The sequence below is a fragment of the Bufo gargarizans genome, chromosome 6 (genome assembly GCF_014858855.1).
Source record: "Bufo gargarizans isolate SCDJY-AF-19 chromosome 6, ASM1485885v1, whole genome shotgun sequence".
NCBI classification, from domain to species: Eukaryota; Metazoa; Chordata; class Amphibia; order Anura; family Bufonidae; genus Bufo; species Bufo gargarizans.
This window is the reverse complement of record NC_058085.1, coordinates 117,004,998-117,022,291: the sequence shown is the minus strand read 5'-3', so window position 1 is coordinate 117,022,291 and position 17,294 is coordinate 117,004,998. Positions and strand designations below refer to the sequence as shown.

At 43.2% G+C, this 17,294-nt stretch overlaps 1 protein-coding gene across 2 annotated transcripts in view; it reads right to left on the bottom strand.

The window, feature by feature from the left end:
- MLLT6 (MLLT6, PHD finger containing) overlaps nt 1-8,217 on the bottom strand; it is a 44,088-nt gene extending 35,871 nt beyond the window's left edge. For both annotated transcript variants that reach the window (XM_044296115.1, XM_044296116.1), the window contains exons 1-2: nt 8,027-8,217; nt 5,120-5,199 (exon numbers count right to left, since the gene is read on the bottom strand). In XM_044296115.1, coding sequence (XP_044152050.1) covers nt 5,120-5,199; nt 8,027-8,204 — 258 coding nt within the window. In that variant the 5' untranslated portion in view covers nt 8,205-8,217. The remainder of the gene's footprint in view (nt 1-5,119; nt 5,200-8,026) is intronic.
- Between the last annotated feature and the right edge of the window lie 9,077 nt (nt 8,218-17,294).

Genomic DNA, 17,294 nt, shown 5'->3' with positions numbered 1-17,294 from the left:
TATTTTTATAGGTTATATTAAATGACGGCTTCGTATGGGGTCAGGACTTTTTGTCTCCTTACTTTTCTACGTACAGACAGGAGAGGAAACCCTGCTATGGCTGAGCCAATGGTGATAAGAATGAATCTATTTACTAGGAAATAGACATTTACAGCCCATGGGTTATCACAACAAAACAGAGCGCTCAATGGTTAATTCAATGCCCATAGCAAGGTTAAAAACCCCATTAAAGACGGCCTATTGCATTCTCTCGGTTTACATGTCAAGGAAGACAAGCACAAAACGGACAGATATATTCTTCTTGGCTGAATAAATGGCAACTGCACTTTCAAAAAAAAATTGATATAGAAATGTGAGAAGTTTGATCAATGGGAATCTTAAATACAGAATCCCCAGTGATCGCTACAGGGAAATTGTGGAACAGCATATCAAAATAATGAACCACCATGCGTTACGTGGTCATGCTGAGTCCTCCAGGACAAAAGCTGTTCTTTACCACTCTGATTGCTACATCTCCTGGAGGGGCATCCCTTAAAGGGAATCTGTACCAACTACCTCCCTATCAAACTGTTTTTCGTTTGTTGATCCGAGACGTTGTTCCCGAGTTATGATACTTTTATTTAATATATAAATTAAGCCTTTGGAGCAATGAGGGTGTCACCATTGCTCTCATTGCACACAAGTTCCACTCCTTTCTGTGACCTTCTCTCCCTTGCTGCTTTGCACTTCCTGACCCGGTCAATCCGAGGAGCAAGAGCGAAGCTTGGGTACAATGTAAAATACAGCGGGCACCCAGCCGCAATGACAGGGATGGGCTACAATGCCAAAAACGGTCGTTTAACCCCTCAGATGACACAGTAAATAGCAATCACTGCGTCTGTGGAGTTAGGCAGAGGGAGGCGGCTTGGAGCCCCCGCAGTAAAATTGAGGTGCTCCGATAAGTGACCATGACAGCCTGGGGCTTGCTGAAGGTTCCCAGGCCTGTCATAGTAATCTACCTGTAAAGGTGTGCATGAGGCACGGCTCAGCAGGCAGAGCGTCAGAACCCCATAGGCCATAAAGTAGTAAAACAAAAAAAACTGTACAAATTTGGTATCGCCATAATCGTACTGAGCCGCAGAATAAGGACGTCATGTCATTTTTAGTGCACAGTGAACGCCATAATATCAAAACCCCAAAAACCTTGTTGGAATTGTGGGGCTTTTTTTCAATTTTTCCCATTTTCCAATACAAGACATGGTAAATTAAACAGTGCCACTAAATTCAACTTATCCAGCAAAAAAATAAGCCCTATGGCTATGTGAACGGACAATTAAAAAAGGTTGTGGTTATTGGAATGTGGGGAGAAGAAAATGAAAATGCAAAAAAACGAAAATGGGCACGGTACTTAAAGGGTTAATGTATTTCTTTAGCCAAAGCATCAGTGGAGAGACATCATCAATTTGATCCAGACAAATACTATGAGCAGCTGTTCACCCCAAACATAAGAGGCTCAATTTACTGCTGTAAAATGTTTTACAATGAGAACCGTGAAGCTGATTTTGGCCATCGTCATCTCAAAAAAGAAGCTTAGACATAAAGACGTACCTAAGGGAATAAATGTACTTGATTGACTACTGATCCAGGCTCTGCCATGCAGGGACAGGAGAATAATTGTTTTTCATACTAGTGCTAATTTCCCCATACATTATAGGGACTTTTTACCTAATTATAACTCAACGGTCTCCAACTGTTGCAAAACTACAACTCCCAACATGTCCACACCGATACATTACATTTATTTGATACAGCTCCAAATATAATTGGTTCATAATTTCTATTTAGTTGCAATTTGATTTGAGCTAAGATCAAAGGCACCCCAGTGGTATTGCCATGGTTTACACATGCACCTATATACTATATAACGACACATCACATCCTGCACTCCAGAATAGGGGCTTCAAAAAGTCACAAAATAGGGTTTTCTAACTTTTTGGGATTACATTTGCAAAACAATTGTGTTGTTTTGCATTTACACTACTAATAAAAAACAAAAAAAATGGATGGGAACGTGGATGTGATTAGAGCCAGGCCTTTCGTTTTGCGGGCCGTTTTTCAGTTTTTTGTTTCCGTTGTGTTTTTCTGTATGGCATATACAGTAATTACATAGAAAAAATTGGGCTGGGCATAAAATTTTCAATAGATGGTTCTACAAAAACAGAACGGTTATGGAAGACATACGGATGCATTCCCGTATGTGTTCAGTTTTCTTTTTTGCGGACCCATTGACTTGAATGGAGCCACGGAACGCAATTTGCGGGCAATAATAGGACATGTTCTATCTTTTAACGGAACTGAAAAACAGAAATACAGAAACGGAATGCCGACGGAACACATTCCATTTTTTTGCGGAATCATTGAAATTAATGGTTCCGTATACAGACTGTGTGTCCACAGGGAGCAAGTTGGCAGCAGTGATGCAATTCCCCCACGTCATTGTTTTCTGTGCTGTCCCTGGATGGATTCTCTTTTGTGAATGCCCCGAATGTGAAACAGAGAATGCATCCAGGGACAGCATAGTAAAGGGGTGACGTGGGTGAATCATGCCACCACAGCCATCTTCAGCCCTATGGATACTGTGCTTTAGGATCATAGGTGTTTACACATGCCACAGATGTGGACCTGGGGCCCTTCTGCTACTCTGTGAGGGTCAGTTGTGATGTTCCTAGGTGACCATCTGTGGTATGGCAGCAGTGGCCTGACTGACCCGTCACCACTTTCTGTGCTGCCCCTGGATGGGCTATCAGTTGTGCATGCCTGTAGCGTTCAGCGCATATACAGAAGAGAATCCATCCAAGGACAGGGCAAAAAATGATGTAGGTGATTTCTTTCACCCAATTATCATATATGTTTTCACATTCCACACACGGGGCCTTCTGCTGTGTGGCTGGGATAAGTTATAATATGACCGACAACTTCCATCTTTAGACTACAGCACACAGAAACCTTACTTGTGTGCTTAGCAGGCATCTGGCAGCACGGTCTAGAGCAGGGAAGTAACTCCACAGCGCTCCATGAGGAAAGAAGAAAGGCGCCAGGTCATGGAGAACATGTGCTATTACTGGGTTAAATATTTCCTTTTCAACTAATCCCAATGCATCAGTCTCACCCCAGTGTTGCCTGTGTGGCAATCATCATCACGGTGGTGGGGGGTTAAACAACACCAGGTGGGATCTGGCATTGTTTCTCACTACCGCAGCAAGTGGAAAGCAGCAGAGCTGCAGTAACCCTGCGCAGCCGCTGTGCTTCCAGCTTCATTCAAAGTGCTAGTTTCCGGGACCAGAGGCTGCAGCAAACAGCTGACCAGATTTCCATTTTTCACTGACGTGTGCTGTCCAAATGTTCTATGGACAACACACGTACCCATCGATTTAAATGTGTCTGTTCACATTTCAATAGATTTTTACTGACCGTGGGTCACAAAAAAAAAAAAAAAAAAAAAGAAATCACGAGGACCTGCACTACTTGGATCCGTGATGTGAACCAAGCACGTCCATTGAAGTCTATAGGCCCGTGAAAATTAATGACACACATCCATGTTGTGTCCCTGATGCAACCGTTTCTCACTGAAGACTAATAGGAGATTCTTTGGAAACAAATTTTCAGCTGAGCAACGTCAGTGAATTACGAATGACACACCAATGGTAAAAAGACACACATGGACCAGCCATGGATCCTTCACGGAAGAGACATGTACGCTTTTTTTCACAGACATGACACTGATAAGGAAATGTGAACGAGGCCTAAAGGAAGGGAAATCAATATCAGGAGCCTGGAAATCTAATTTCAAGCAGTTACTTTTATTCAACCAGCAAGTAATTTTTTGACGGGAAATGACATAGGTGTCTCCCAAAAGATTATGAGACGATGTACAAGAGGCATTATTGTGGGAAAAACACATTTCTCGGCTTTTATTTACATTTGAGCAAAAAATACAAGATGTTCCGCACTGTGGAAAATCTCAGAAGACGTGGTCGGAAGCCAAAAGTGACACCTGTGTTTGCCAGGAGGATAGTTAGAGAGTTAAAGAAGAATCCAAGGATCACCACCAAGGCCATCCTGGTGAATCTGGGCTCTGCTGGTGGCAATGTCTCAAGACAGACAATCCAACGGACACTGCACAATGCAGACCAAGGAGGACGCCACTTCTCCAGATAAGGCACACAGAAGCTCGCTTGACCTTTGCAAAAGCTCATCTGGACAAAGAAGAAGACTTCTGGTCTTCTGTGTTATGGTCAGATCAAACAAAAATTGAATTGTTTGGTCACAATGATGTTTCCTTTATTTGGCGTAAAAAAAGAGAAGCCTTCAACCCAAAGAACACATCCCCACTGTCAAACATGGTGGTGGGAACCTAATGCTTTGGGAGGGGGGGGGGGGGGTTCAGCCAATGGACCAGGGAACCTAATCACAGTAAACGGCACCATGAAAAAAGAGCAATACAAGAGGATTCTCAACGACAACATCAGGCAGTCTGCAGAGAAACTTGGCCTTGGGCACCAGTGGACATTTCAGCATGATAATGACCCAAAAGATACAGCAAAAGTGGTGAAGAAATGCTTAGCAGACAACAACATTAACATTTTGGAGTGGCCCAGCCAGAGACCAGACTTGAATCCAATTGAGAATCTGTGGAGGGAGCTAAAGATCAGGGTGATGGCAAGAAGACCCTCCAACCTGAAAGATTTGGAGCTCATTGCTAATACCTGTGGAGACATGCAAAAAGCTGGTCTGCAATTATAGGAAGCGTTTGATTGCTGTAATAGCCAATAAAGGCTTTTCTATTAATTATTGAGAAGCGTATGAATAATTTTGGACTGGACACTTTTTGCTCAAATGTAAATAAAAGCTGAGAAATGTTTTCTTTTCCCACAATAATGCCTCTTGTACATCGTCTTATTATCTTTTGGGAGACACCTATGTCATTTCCCATCAAAACATTACTTGCTGGTTGAACAAAAGTAACTTTAAGTAAAAATTTGCCTGGGGTATGAATAATTATGGGCAGCACTGTATGTGCTAACAGGATGGAGGGAGAACATACCTAACACAGCCAGTGCACATACGGCTCACTACTTACCACCCTGGCGGCTCTCTCCTGTGACTCGCACTTCCGACAGAACCATGGTCCTGTGGGCACCTGTACAATCCCATAGCACGCTGAAGGAGAGTGAGAAAATAATGTCAAATAATAAGAAAAAAATATTAGAGCAGAAAAAAAGTAACCACTTGGGATCAGAAATCCCTACCAACCTTTAAAAAGAAGGGGCACTTCTGCAAATGTCTAGGGACTGGTGGGGGACTTAAAGGGGTATTCCGGTTGTTAAAAGTTATCCACAGGATAGGAAACGACTATTTGATTGGTGGGGGTTCCTACCGTTGGTTATCACAAGAACAAGTTCCCCATACCCCTCAGAGTGACCCATAATGAACAGAACGGCAGGTCAAGCACAGCGCTCCGCTATTTACCGAGCTACCATACAGATGAACGGAGAGGAAGTTCTCACGCTCGATCCGAGTGGTAGGACCTCCGCCGATCTAATAGTTATCATAGGGGACAACTTTTAACAACCAGAATACACACATTTCTATCGCTTGTCAGAAGTCGGTTTCTAAATGACAGCTACACGGGAGCACAGGCTGTATACAAAGTCATGTCTGACGAAGAAAGGGAAGCAAAAACACAAACCCTAGAAATGTATTGTGCAGGAAGAATGCCCAAAAAAAAAAAATCTATAGGCTGGGTTCACACATAGGTTTTACTGGCATTTTTCTTCAATTTTGCATTTTTTTTGTACATGTGGTTTTTATTAAAAAAAGGCCAGCTCCAGGTGTCAGCTGAAATATGGTGTGGTGTGTTTATTTATCAACACTTGCCATTTATTTATTTGTTTGGCATTTTTGTACCTCCTTCCCGATAAGGTAAAAAAAAAAAAAATGCACACATTTGTTTTGAAAAAAATGTCAATACAAAATTGCCCCAAAGGCGTGTGGTGTGCAAAGAAATGCAAGCGGCGTCTATAGTGGGTTTTTTAGAGGTAGAAAAACCACCAATGCAAATTTGCGCGTGAAGGAAGGAAGAGGTGATCGCATGAACCCCATTTACACTGGAGCAGTGTGAAGATGTTGTTCCTGCTACAGGACGGCCTACATCAGCCCTGTGGAAATGAACGGACATGCCTATAGCCCTCCATTCTGAGACAGGACCCCTCGAGATTGCGGGGGGTCCCAGCAGACATTTACAATCTATCCTGTGGATAGGTGATATGTACTATTTGTGGGATTAGCCCTTTAAGGACTATATAGATCAGGGGTCAGCAACCTTTGGCACTTCAGCTGTTGTAAAACTACAACTCCCAATATGCTCCATTCTCTCCTATAGGATTTCTGGGAATAGCTGAGCAAAAGTGCACGCTGGGAGTTGTAGTTTGACAACAGCAGAAGTTGCTGATCCCGGATATAGATGGTCAGATAATGCTAGCAAATTGGATTTTGATGCTTTTTTTTTTGCCAAATAGAGACGTAAACAACAAAAAAAAAAGAGTTAAGGGTAGATTCACACTGAGCTTTTTGGAGCAAGTTTTGAGGCCGATTTTCCAGCAGGTTTTTCAGCTAAAGCCAGAAGTGGAACCAGCAGGAAGAAGACGTATAAGGGTTCATTCACACGTCCGTTGTTTGTTTCCTGATCTGTTCCGTTTTTTGCTGAACAGATCTGGACCAGATCTGGACCCATTCATTTTCAATGGGTCCTGAAAAAAAACGGACAGCACAATGTCAGATTTTTTTTCAGGACCCATTGAAAATGAATGGGTCCAGATCTGTTCAGCAAAAAACGGAACAGATCAGGAAAGAAACAACGGACGTGTGAATGGACCCTAAGCCCTGCCTTTATAGGTCTAATTCCTTTTGTATCCACTTTATAAAAAAAATATAAAAAATCTATGTGAACCTGCCCTGATCTCTCCCCTACATTTTGGAACCCCTCTTGGCTTTAGCTAAAAATAAATAAAACACAACTATCTTTTTTCATGTCCCACAAAAATCGCCTTCTTGATAATACAACCACTAGATGGCGCTCTGTACATAATGCATACATTCTCCTATACATCACCATACTTTGCAGGATATATATATATATTTTTTTCATTTGCATTACCCAAAAAAACAAAAAACAAAAACACCCCCATCTAAGCGTAGAGCTTTCACATCTCCAGCCCTGAAGGCTATATACCGTCACACTGCTCTGGTTTCCTGTAGAGTGGATGACAGTGACAGCTCAATCACATGGAACCCACATCCGCATGTCAGAGAAGGCATCCACAAACCACATAGGTCTCTGCAAAGGTCTGCAGGACACCTACGCTCTCTATACGCGTCTCTATCTTATCAACCGGGGACGTCACTACAATTCACCGGGCCCCATAGCAGAATAGGACGGGGCCCCCAATGCAGCAGCATGGGTAGCAATCATTAAAGGGATGTAGAATAGCAATTACAAAGAGCCACCATGTTGTCCTTACCCACCTGCTATGGGTATAGTTCTGCCCATGCTGTCACATGTACCACATGTCATCTGAAAAAAATGTAACCCAAAATTCTACATTTCAACAGTGAAATGCCCCGTTAACCCTTTCCATGACCATAAAATAAGCTGAATAAACCCCCCCGATGCAGAGTACAGGTTATGGTACTATTTTCTGCCCATTTCCATCCACTATGCGATGTGGGAATTGCTAAGTGTGAACACACTCCTACCAGCCTCACTGGTTACTAATGAGACCTAGTTCTGAATACTCCGGGAACTTAGAGTTACTGACACCTCATTAGCATATATGTAAATGCACGGGGCGGCTAGCTGCCCGACAGGAGGGGTCGCCCCACTTACCGTCATACACCTGCCCTTTCCACCCTAACAGTTACCCCAAAGGTGTTTATCTACCGCCCCTTCTGTCAATATTTGCCCCTCCCCCAGGACGCGTTGCCCCACCTTGGTGCACCGCCACACTGCAGCCGTGGCCGTCACAATAGACCAGTGGGTTCTCGGCCCAGCCCCTCTCATCCGAGCACACGCAACAACCTCCAACCATCTCCTTCATCCTCCCATGAAGCCGCCGCCACTGCTCTCCCCGGGGCCGGGCGGCCGACCTGCCGGGGCCAGTGCGCATGCGCAACCTGCTCAGATCACCCCGGGCGACGACCATCGTTCTAGGGACAAGACGATGACGCATGCGTGGAAGACCCAGTTCTCTTCCAGCGCGCATGCGTACAGCGTTATCTTTAGTACAAAAGCGTGAGCGGTGCCTATGGTTGTGTAGAGCGCATGTCCACTACGTGCGTGGAGGTCTCGGCACTGTCCACAGGTGCATTGCTGGTTAGGTGATCAGTTCTATGCGTAATGTGGGAACATCTATGAAAACCAGTGGATAAGGTCGAGCAGTTGCCTATAGCAACCGACCACATGACTGATGGTGCTTGGCAACCCACAAATAAAAAGTGGTCACATACCCTACAAAATAAAATAAAAATTGGAAAACGGTACAGACCATGGTGGAGATTCATCAAAACTAATCCAAAGGAAAACTGTTGTAGTTGCCCATAGCAACCAATCAGATTCCTCCTTTCATTTTTCAAAGCTCCTTTTTGAAAATGAATGGATCAATCTGGTTGCTAACGGCAACAATGTCAGTTTTCCTCAGCACCAGTTTTGATAAATCTCCCCCCATGTATGTAGTAATGAACACACATTCTCGCCACTGCAAAATTTAAAGGGGCTTGTTGACGAAGTCATGGAAAGCCCATTTAAGACCTCTCTCACACGAGCGTGACGGATTAGGTCCGGATGCGTTCAGTGAATCTCGCACCATTTTGCAAGCAAGTTCAGTCAGTTTTGTCTGCGATTGCGTTCAGTTGTTCAGTTTTTTCCGCGCGGGTGCAATGCGTTTTCATGCGTTTTTCATGCACGTGGTAAAAAACTGAAGGTTTACAAACAACATCTTTTAGCAACCATCAGTGAAAAACGCATCGCACCCGCTGAAGCCTCATTCTATGGGGCCAGGGCTGCGTGAAAAACGTAGAATATAGAACATGCTGCGTTTTTCACGCAACGCAGAACTGATGTGTAAAAAAAACTGTGCATGTACACAGACCTATTGAAATGAATGGGTGAGAATTCAGTGCGGGCGCAAAGCGTTCATGTCACGCATTGCACCCGCGCTGAAAACTGGCTTGTGTGAAAGGGGCCTAAGGAGCACATTTTTTTTCTCAACTAAAGTTTTCAAGAGTATGTCATTGAAGTGCGCTAATATTGTGTGCCAGCCTCAGATGTCTCCCGAATTTACAGCCATAGGTGCCCCTCAGAATACCTGCCATGCAGATACCTCCATATAGTACCTTTCTTACATGTCCCCCAGAGCACATCAGACACAGCACCTAAAGGCTCTTTCACACGTCTGTGTCCGTGATGACATCAGGTTGGTCAGTGGTTCATCCTTGAAGGATCTGTGTTTGGTCCATGCGTTCATTTTTTGCCCTCCGTATTCCACGTGCACTACTAGGCTAAAAATTTCTTTCCACAGGATCTCCTATCAATGGTCCGTGGACTTAGACAGAACACAGATACCTTCCATGTTGTGTCTGTGGTTTTCATGGACCCATAGACTACAATGTGCTTGGGGGATCCGTAATCACAGACAAAAATAGGGCGTGCTTCCGTGGTGTCACCATGGTCCATGGAAACCCACTGATGTGTTAATACACTCATTAAAATCAAAGGATACGTGAGCGGTCCATGGAAGACACAGCTCATATCCGCAATTCACTGACGTGTGAAAGAGGTCTAACATTGGCTCCAATGTCAGGTATATTAAAGAGACAGGCGGCTCCCTTAGGCTAAGTGCTCACGATCAGGCCTCATGCACACGACCGTTGTTGTGTCCCGTGTCCGTTGTTCCGTTTTCCGTGATTTTCTGCGGACCCATTGACTTTCAATGGGTCCGTGGAAAACTCGGCTAATGCACTGTTTGTCACCCGCGTCCGTGATCCGTGTTTCCAGTCCGTGAAAAAAATATGACCTGTCCTATTTTTTTCACTGTCAGTGGTTTGGCTTCAGTGGTCCGTGTCCGATTTTGAAATCAACATGTACACAATGCTAATTTTTTCCGTGTGGATTTTTAAAATCCACAGCATGTTAATTTATTTTATTTTTCCTGACCGGATTTTCTCCATTCACTTTTATGGGAAGAGTAAAATCCGTATGCAGAAAATCCTCACCAACCAAATCCGCACCAATTGATGCGGATTGTCCACACAGATTTTTCTGTGAACACCTGCGTATATTAGTGCGGATTCTCTGCACATAAATCCTGAATGTGTGCATTTACCCTTAGGGCTCATGCACACGACCGTATGCCCTCCGAGACATATGTCCCGGAGCGGCATACATCATGCTGCATAGGTTACTATGATACTGTGCACATCGGGCCGCCCGCCAGACTATTGTCCTGCACTTATATGATCATTTGAGTGCAGGACAAAAATCGTGCACATGTTGATTTCAAAGTCTCATAGAATACAATGTACATGACCATGTGCATGAGCCCTTAAGCTGTAGCCTAAACAAAAATAATGTAGTGTTGGATTCATCTGTGCTTTTGCGCATGCACAGCAAAGGTGATGAGTCAAGAAGCTTCCCACTGACAGCATGGGGAACTCCACAAGGATGCAATATGGAGACAGCAGTCCTGACGCAAACAATTATTCCATATGTAATGTTTTAACTTAACACAGCCTTTTTTAAGCATACATTGTGTGCACATTTATATAGAAAGTGATGACATCATCAGAGCACACCACAAAAATCGCCCCAATGATGTCACAAAGGTCAGTTGGAAACAACAAAAAATGCGTTGCCCATTAAAGGGGTTGTCCGGTCTCATACATTGGTGGCATATTGCTAGGATATGCCACCAATGTCTAATGGCTGCACTTGTCTCTAGTATGAAGCCCGCAAAATGAAGGAGAGCGGACTGCGCATGTGCGTGTGCCCTCTATTAATTTCTATGGGATTGCTGTAAATAGCCAAGCAGGGTCAGCTATTTCTGTCAGCCCCATTGAAGTGAACGGAGCGGCGGCCGTGCTTCTGCGTTGCGCTTCCCACTAATTTCTATGCAACTTCTGAAAAAAAATTATCTTTTTCGAATATGAACTCCCCCTTTCAGATGCCACACTTTCATTTCACACGCATAATTTGATGGATAACAATCTCTGCTGGAGATGTGGCAACCGTATTGACTCCCTCTCCCACATCTGGTGGTAGGACTGTCCTGGGATCAAGCCCTATTGAGAACAGGTTGAGTCTATTGTGTGAAGAGTTTATGCATATATGGTGCCATATTCAACAATAACCCATTAATAGTTAATAATAAAACACAAACTTCAGGATGGATGAAAAGGCCGCGGTCTTTATTCAATTCTTGGGGGTTACATAACTCAACCACTTTAAACCAATATAAAACCATATTGAATAATATTAAAGTCCATATACTGAAATAATTTAAGTCCACCCTGATCTCCACAGGTACGACACCTTCTTAAATAGGTAAACTTCCCGCCACACCACACTGTTAGCCAATCCAGCACCTAGATAAAAATAGAAACAAGGCCCAGCAACCGGACAGCAACAGATTAACCAATGACAAACACTGACCCTTCAGCTAAACTGACCAATCCTGAAGCTGCCCGATATCCAGCTGGCTTACTTCACCTGAGGAGAAATAAACACATACACCACACAACAGAACACCAAAAATGGGGGGGGGGGGGGAGAAACCAAAACCCACCAGCCCCATATGTCTCAATGGCACCATGAGGTGCAAAGCCCATTCAGGCCATGCCCCTATCAATATTATTCTTAACCTGGGCTTCATTGCTTTCACAAGGACAGGCCCAGACTTTCATCTTCTAACCTATTGGTCCATGGTTGCAGCCAAATCCTTAATTCCTCTCCACTGGAGGCAAACACAACCTCCCTCTGTCCAAGAATGGATAGATAAGTGTAACCAAATAAGTAAATCTGAGGATTTGTCCAATAGGATACTTAGAACGCACCATAAATTTCAAAAGCTATGGTCTTCAGATCCACGTTACGTCCAACACACAGTGGACACCTTGAGTTCCTTTAGAGGTTGACCCTTTACGCTGTCATGACTCTCAGTGGATCCTCTTTGACTTTTTTGATTATGATCTCACTTACAGATGCCTTCTTTTTTGATGTGGCACATTTTCATTTCAATTTAACCCTTTGCTTTCCCTTATATTTATTGTTATTACTCTGTTTGGGTATCTTTCAGTGGTACTATGGTTACTTTGTTGAATGGCATTGTCTACTTAGAAACTGATAAATTGATAAAAATAAATAATGGTAATATTATGCTTATGTGTAAAAAGACAAAACTTTCTTGCGGCATTAGATTTGTGGTGATTTGTTGGACACATATGCCCATATAAAGTTGTCCTGGTCCATGGAAGCTTTGTCTTCTCTATATGACCTTCCCAGCGACTAAGAGCTCATCACACAGAGGAGGAGAAGCAGTAAAACCATCTGGAAGCTGTAAGAAGCCTCAGAGCAGCACAGATAAAATGTTTACAGATGTATACATGACATGACGCCTCTACGAGAATCAGGATTGCCCTGGGGGAGACCAGTGTGTTTGTAGTATGAGTCCAGAATCACAGGTACTATTCATGTGATTCTAGCAGTACTAGTCTTGTGGCCATGTGTTCAGGTTTCTTTATGAAGGTTTGGAAGCCAAAACCAGGAGGGTCTGACCTTAAGGCTGGTTTCACACGGGCGTTGTGGAAAAAGATGCGGGTGCGTTGCGGGAACATGCGCAATTTTTCAGCGCGAGTGCAAAACATTGTAATGTGTTTTGCACGCGCGTAAGAAAAATCGGCATGTTTGGTACCCAAAGTTTTTGGTTATGTGTTGTGCAGATTGTATTATTTTCCCTTATAACATGGTTAGAAGGGAAAATAATAGCATTCTTAATACAGAATGCATTGTACAATAGGGCTGAAGGGGTTAAAAAAATAAAATAAACATTAACTCACCTTAATCCACTTGCTCCCGCAGCCGGCATCTCTTCTGTCTTCTTCTTTGAGGAATAGGACCTTTTATGACGTTACTGCGCTCATCACATGGTCCATCACATGATCTTTTACCATGGTGATGGATCATGTGACGGACCATGTGATGAGCGTAGTGACGTCACCACAGGTCCTTTTCCTGTGCACAGCAAAGATGAACACAGAAGAGAAGCTGGGCTGCACGAACAAGTGGATTAAGGTGAGTTAAATTATTATTATTATTTTTTTTAACCCCTCCAGCCCTATTGTACTATGCATTCTGTATTAAAGAATGCTATTATTTTCCCTTATAACCATGTTATAAGGGAAAATAATAATGATCGGGTCTCCGTCCCGATCGTCTCCTAGCAACCGTGTGCGAAAATCGCACCACATCCGCACTTGCTTGCGGATGCTTGCCATTTTCACTCAGCCCCATTCACTTCTATGGGGCCTGTGTTGCGTAATATAGAGCATGCTGCGATTTTCACGCAACACACAAGTGATGCGTGAAAATCACCGCTCATGTGCACAGCCCCATTGAAGTGAATAGGTCCGGATTCAGTGCGGGTGCAATGCGTTCAACTCACGCATTGCACCTGCGTGGAAATCTTTCCCGTGTGAACTCAGCCTAACTCTCCTTTTATCCTTCTCCTTTTACTCCTGATTTTTGCTTCCATACCTGCATCAAGCAGTGCCGTACATAGAGAAGTAAGGGCCCCATAGCAAGGATCAAACCACGCCACCCACACAGGACAGAATGTTTTTTTGCCTAAACCCCTTTCAGTGACCCTTGGGCCATTTTTCCATGGCCTCATTTGCTAAAAGTTGTTCCTTTAGAGGGTAGAGTCCTGACCAAGTTTTCACCTCCAGTAGAAGAGGGGATAATCCCAACTAAGACTGGGCCCCCTCTTGGTCTGGGCCCCATAGCAGTCGCATGGTCTGCCGCTATGGCAGTTACGCCCCTGGCATGAAGAAACTTGAAGGTGTTGTCATACTTATGATACTGCAATACATGTATGAATGTGTTTGGAAAGCTGATTCTATGAGATAGGTTGCACTTCCTCATAAGGAATAATAGTTCCCTAAGCCCTAAGGGTCCTCTTACAATGGCTGATGCTGACCTGACCGAGGATATACAAGTCAATCAGTGCTCGTTTAAAGGGACTTTCTTATAGTCCGATGCAAAGTGAAAAGGGGATGAATTATTATTATTACGATCATTCATCCCCTAGTCACTTTGTATATTGTGGGCAGCTTATCCCCTGTTTAGACAGGACGTTGTGCCTCCGACAAACAATGATTTTAGGTGCCGCATGAAAGATGTGATCACGTGACAAATAAGTATCACATGAACATTCTTCCCAATAATTGGCCTTATTCTCGGTCTGTGTAAAAGGGTCGTAATTCAAAAATATTTGACAGAGCCTGAATGCAGAAAACTAAGGAGAGTAGCACGCAGGCCTCACATGGTTCGCGTATTCAGCACCTGTATTATGAGCACAACACCTGGACCCCAGAGGTACTTCACTAGAGCTGCAGAGGGTGTAGCTAACTCATACATTACAACCCATGCTGAGCATAAAACTCAAGATCTCCAAAGGGCAGCAGTATAGCTATGTGCAGGAGTCTATCTGCAATAGAGTAATGGCTATATGATTCCTGTTATTAGCTGCAGCAAGTGGTGTAGAGCAGTCCAGCATGATGGTGTCCATACATGTAGCTATAGGCAAGAAGTTCCTTGAAGGTTAACATATTTCTTCTTGTTCCATACCTACCCATCAGGAGTACTCACTTTTTCTAAAGGGGTTTCTTTTTGTTGGAAGGGTCCCCTGGTGATGCTAGAATCAGCTGGAATCTCTATAAGGACCTAGGTGCAATTGTTCAATGTTCCTGTGGCATGACCCAAGGGGGGAATGAAGAGATATACATATCTATGGGCTGCCCCTGAAAGAGGACAGGGTCAAAGATGCACGTGTCCTAGCTTTCTAGGGTTCTCCAGAACCCTTTCCTCCCCCTCCTGTTTGGCATTAAGGACTACAACATTTTTATTTTGTATTGCTGTTTGCTGAGAGCCTTAACTTTTTTATTTTTCCCTTTTTTTTGTTTTGCTGGAGCAGGGTATTTTTAAATGGCTGATTTCTGAAGTTTTAACGTTTTAGGTTTTAGTGGTATTTTTATATTTGTACATAATAAAGCATTTTAATAGAGAAAAAGTATATATACTGTATATATATTCAATCCCAACTTCACTCTACTTCACACCTCTATCTACATATTTGTAACCCTATACAAGTTTTTATACAAACATTTAGAATAAATATTTTTATCAAACCCCAAATACGAGTGTGCCGGCTACTTTTATATTCTCTCCCTCGCTCTCTCTCTCTATTTATATACAGTGAGATGCGAAAGTTTGGGCAACCTTGTGAATTGTCATGATTTTCCTGTATAAATCGTTGGTTGTTACGATAAAACATGTCAGTTAAATATATATAGGAGACACACACAGTGATATTTGAGAAGTGAAATGAAGTTTATTGGATTTACAGAAAGTGTGCTATAATTGTTTAAACAAAATTGGGCAGGTGCATAAATTTGGGCACCACAAAAAAAGAAATTAAATCAATATTTAGTAGATCCTCCTTTTGCAGAAATTACAGCCTCTAAACGCTTCCTGTAGGTTCCAATGAGAGTCTGGATTCTGGTTGAAGGTGTTTTGGACCATTGCTCTTTACAAAACATCTGTAGTTCATTCAGGTTTGATGGCTTCCGAGCATGGACAGCTCTCTTTAAGTCACACCACAGATTTACAATTATATTCAGGTCTGGGGACTGAGATGGCCATTCCAGAACGTTGTACTTGTTCCTCTGTATAAATGCCTTAGTGGATTTTGAGCAGTGTTTAGGGTCGTTGTCTTGTGGAAAGATCCAGCCCCGACGCAGCTTCAGCTTTGTCACTGATTCCTGGACATTGGTCTCCAGAATCTGCTGATACTGAGTGGAATCCATGCGTCCCTCAACTTTGACAAGATTCCCAGTCCCTGCACTGGCCACACAGCCCCACAGCATGATGGGACCACCACCATATTTTACTGTGGGGAGCAGGTGTTTTTCTTGGAATGCTGTGTTCTTTTTCCTCCATGCATAACGCCCCTTGTTATGGCCAAATAACTCAATTTTAGTTTCATCAGTCCACAGCACCTTATTCCAAAATGAAGCTGGCTTGTCCAAATGTGCTTTAGCCCACCTCAAGCAGCACTTTTTGTGCTGTGGGTGGAGAAAAGTCTTCCTCTGCATCACTCTCACATACAGCATCTCCTTGTGTAAAGTGCGCCGAATGGTTGAACGATGCACAGTGACTCCATCTGCAGCAAGATGATGTTGTAGGTCTTTGGTGCTGGTCTGTAGTTTGACTCTGACTGTTCTCACCATTCGTCGCTTCTGTCTATCCGAGATTTTTCTTGGTCTGCCACTTCGAGCCTTAACTTGAACTGAGCCTGTGGTCTTCCATTTCCTCAATATGTTCCTAACTGTGGAAACAGAGAGCGGAAATCTCTGAGACAGCTTTCTGTATCCTTCCCCTAAACCATGATGGTGAACAATCTTTGTCTTCAGGTCACTTGAGAGTTGTTTTGAGACCCCCATGTTGCTACTCTTCAGAGAAAATTAAAAGAGGAGGGAAACTTAAAATTGACCCCCTTAAATACTCTTTCTCACAATTGGATTCATCTGTGTATGTAGGCCAAGGGTCACTGAGCTTACCAAGCCAATTTGAGTTCCAATAATTAGTTCTAAAGGTTTTGGAATCAATAAAATGACAACAGTGCCCAAATTTATGCACCTGCCTAATTTTGTTTAAACAATTATAGCACACTTTCTGTAAATCCAATCAACTTCATTTCACTCCTCAAATATCACTGTGTGTGTCTCCTATATTATATATTTAACTGACATTTTTTATCGTAACAACCAACGATTCATACAGGAAAATCATGACGATTAACAAGGTTGCCCAAACTTTCGCATCCCACTGTATATATAGATATACACTGTACACTGAGCAAAAATATAAATGCAACACTTTCGGTTTTGCTCCCATTTTGCATGAGCTGAACTCAAAGATCTGAAAC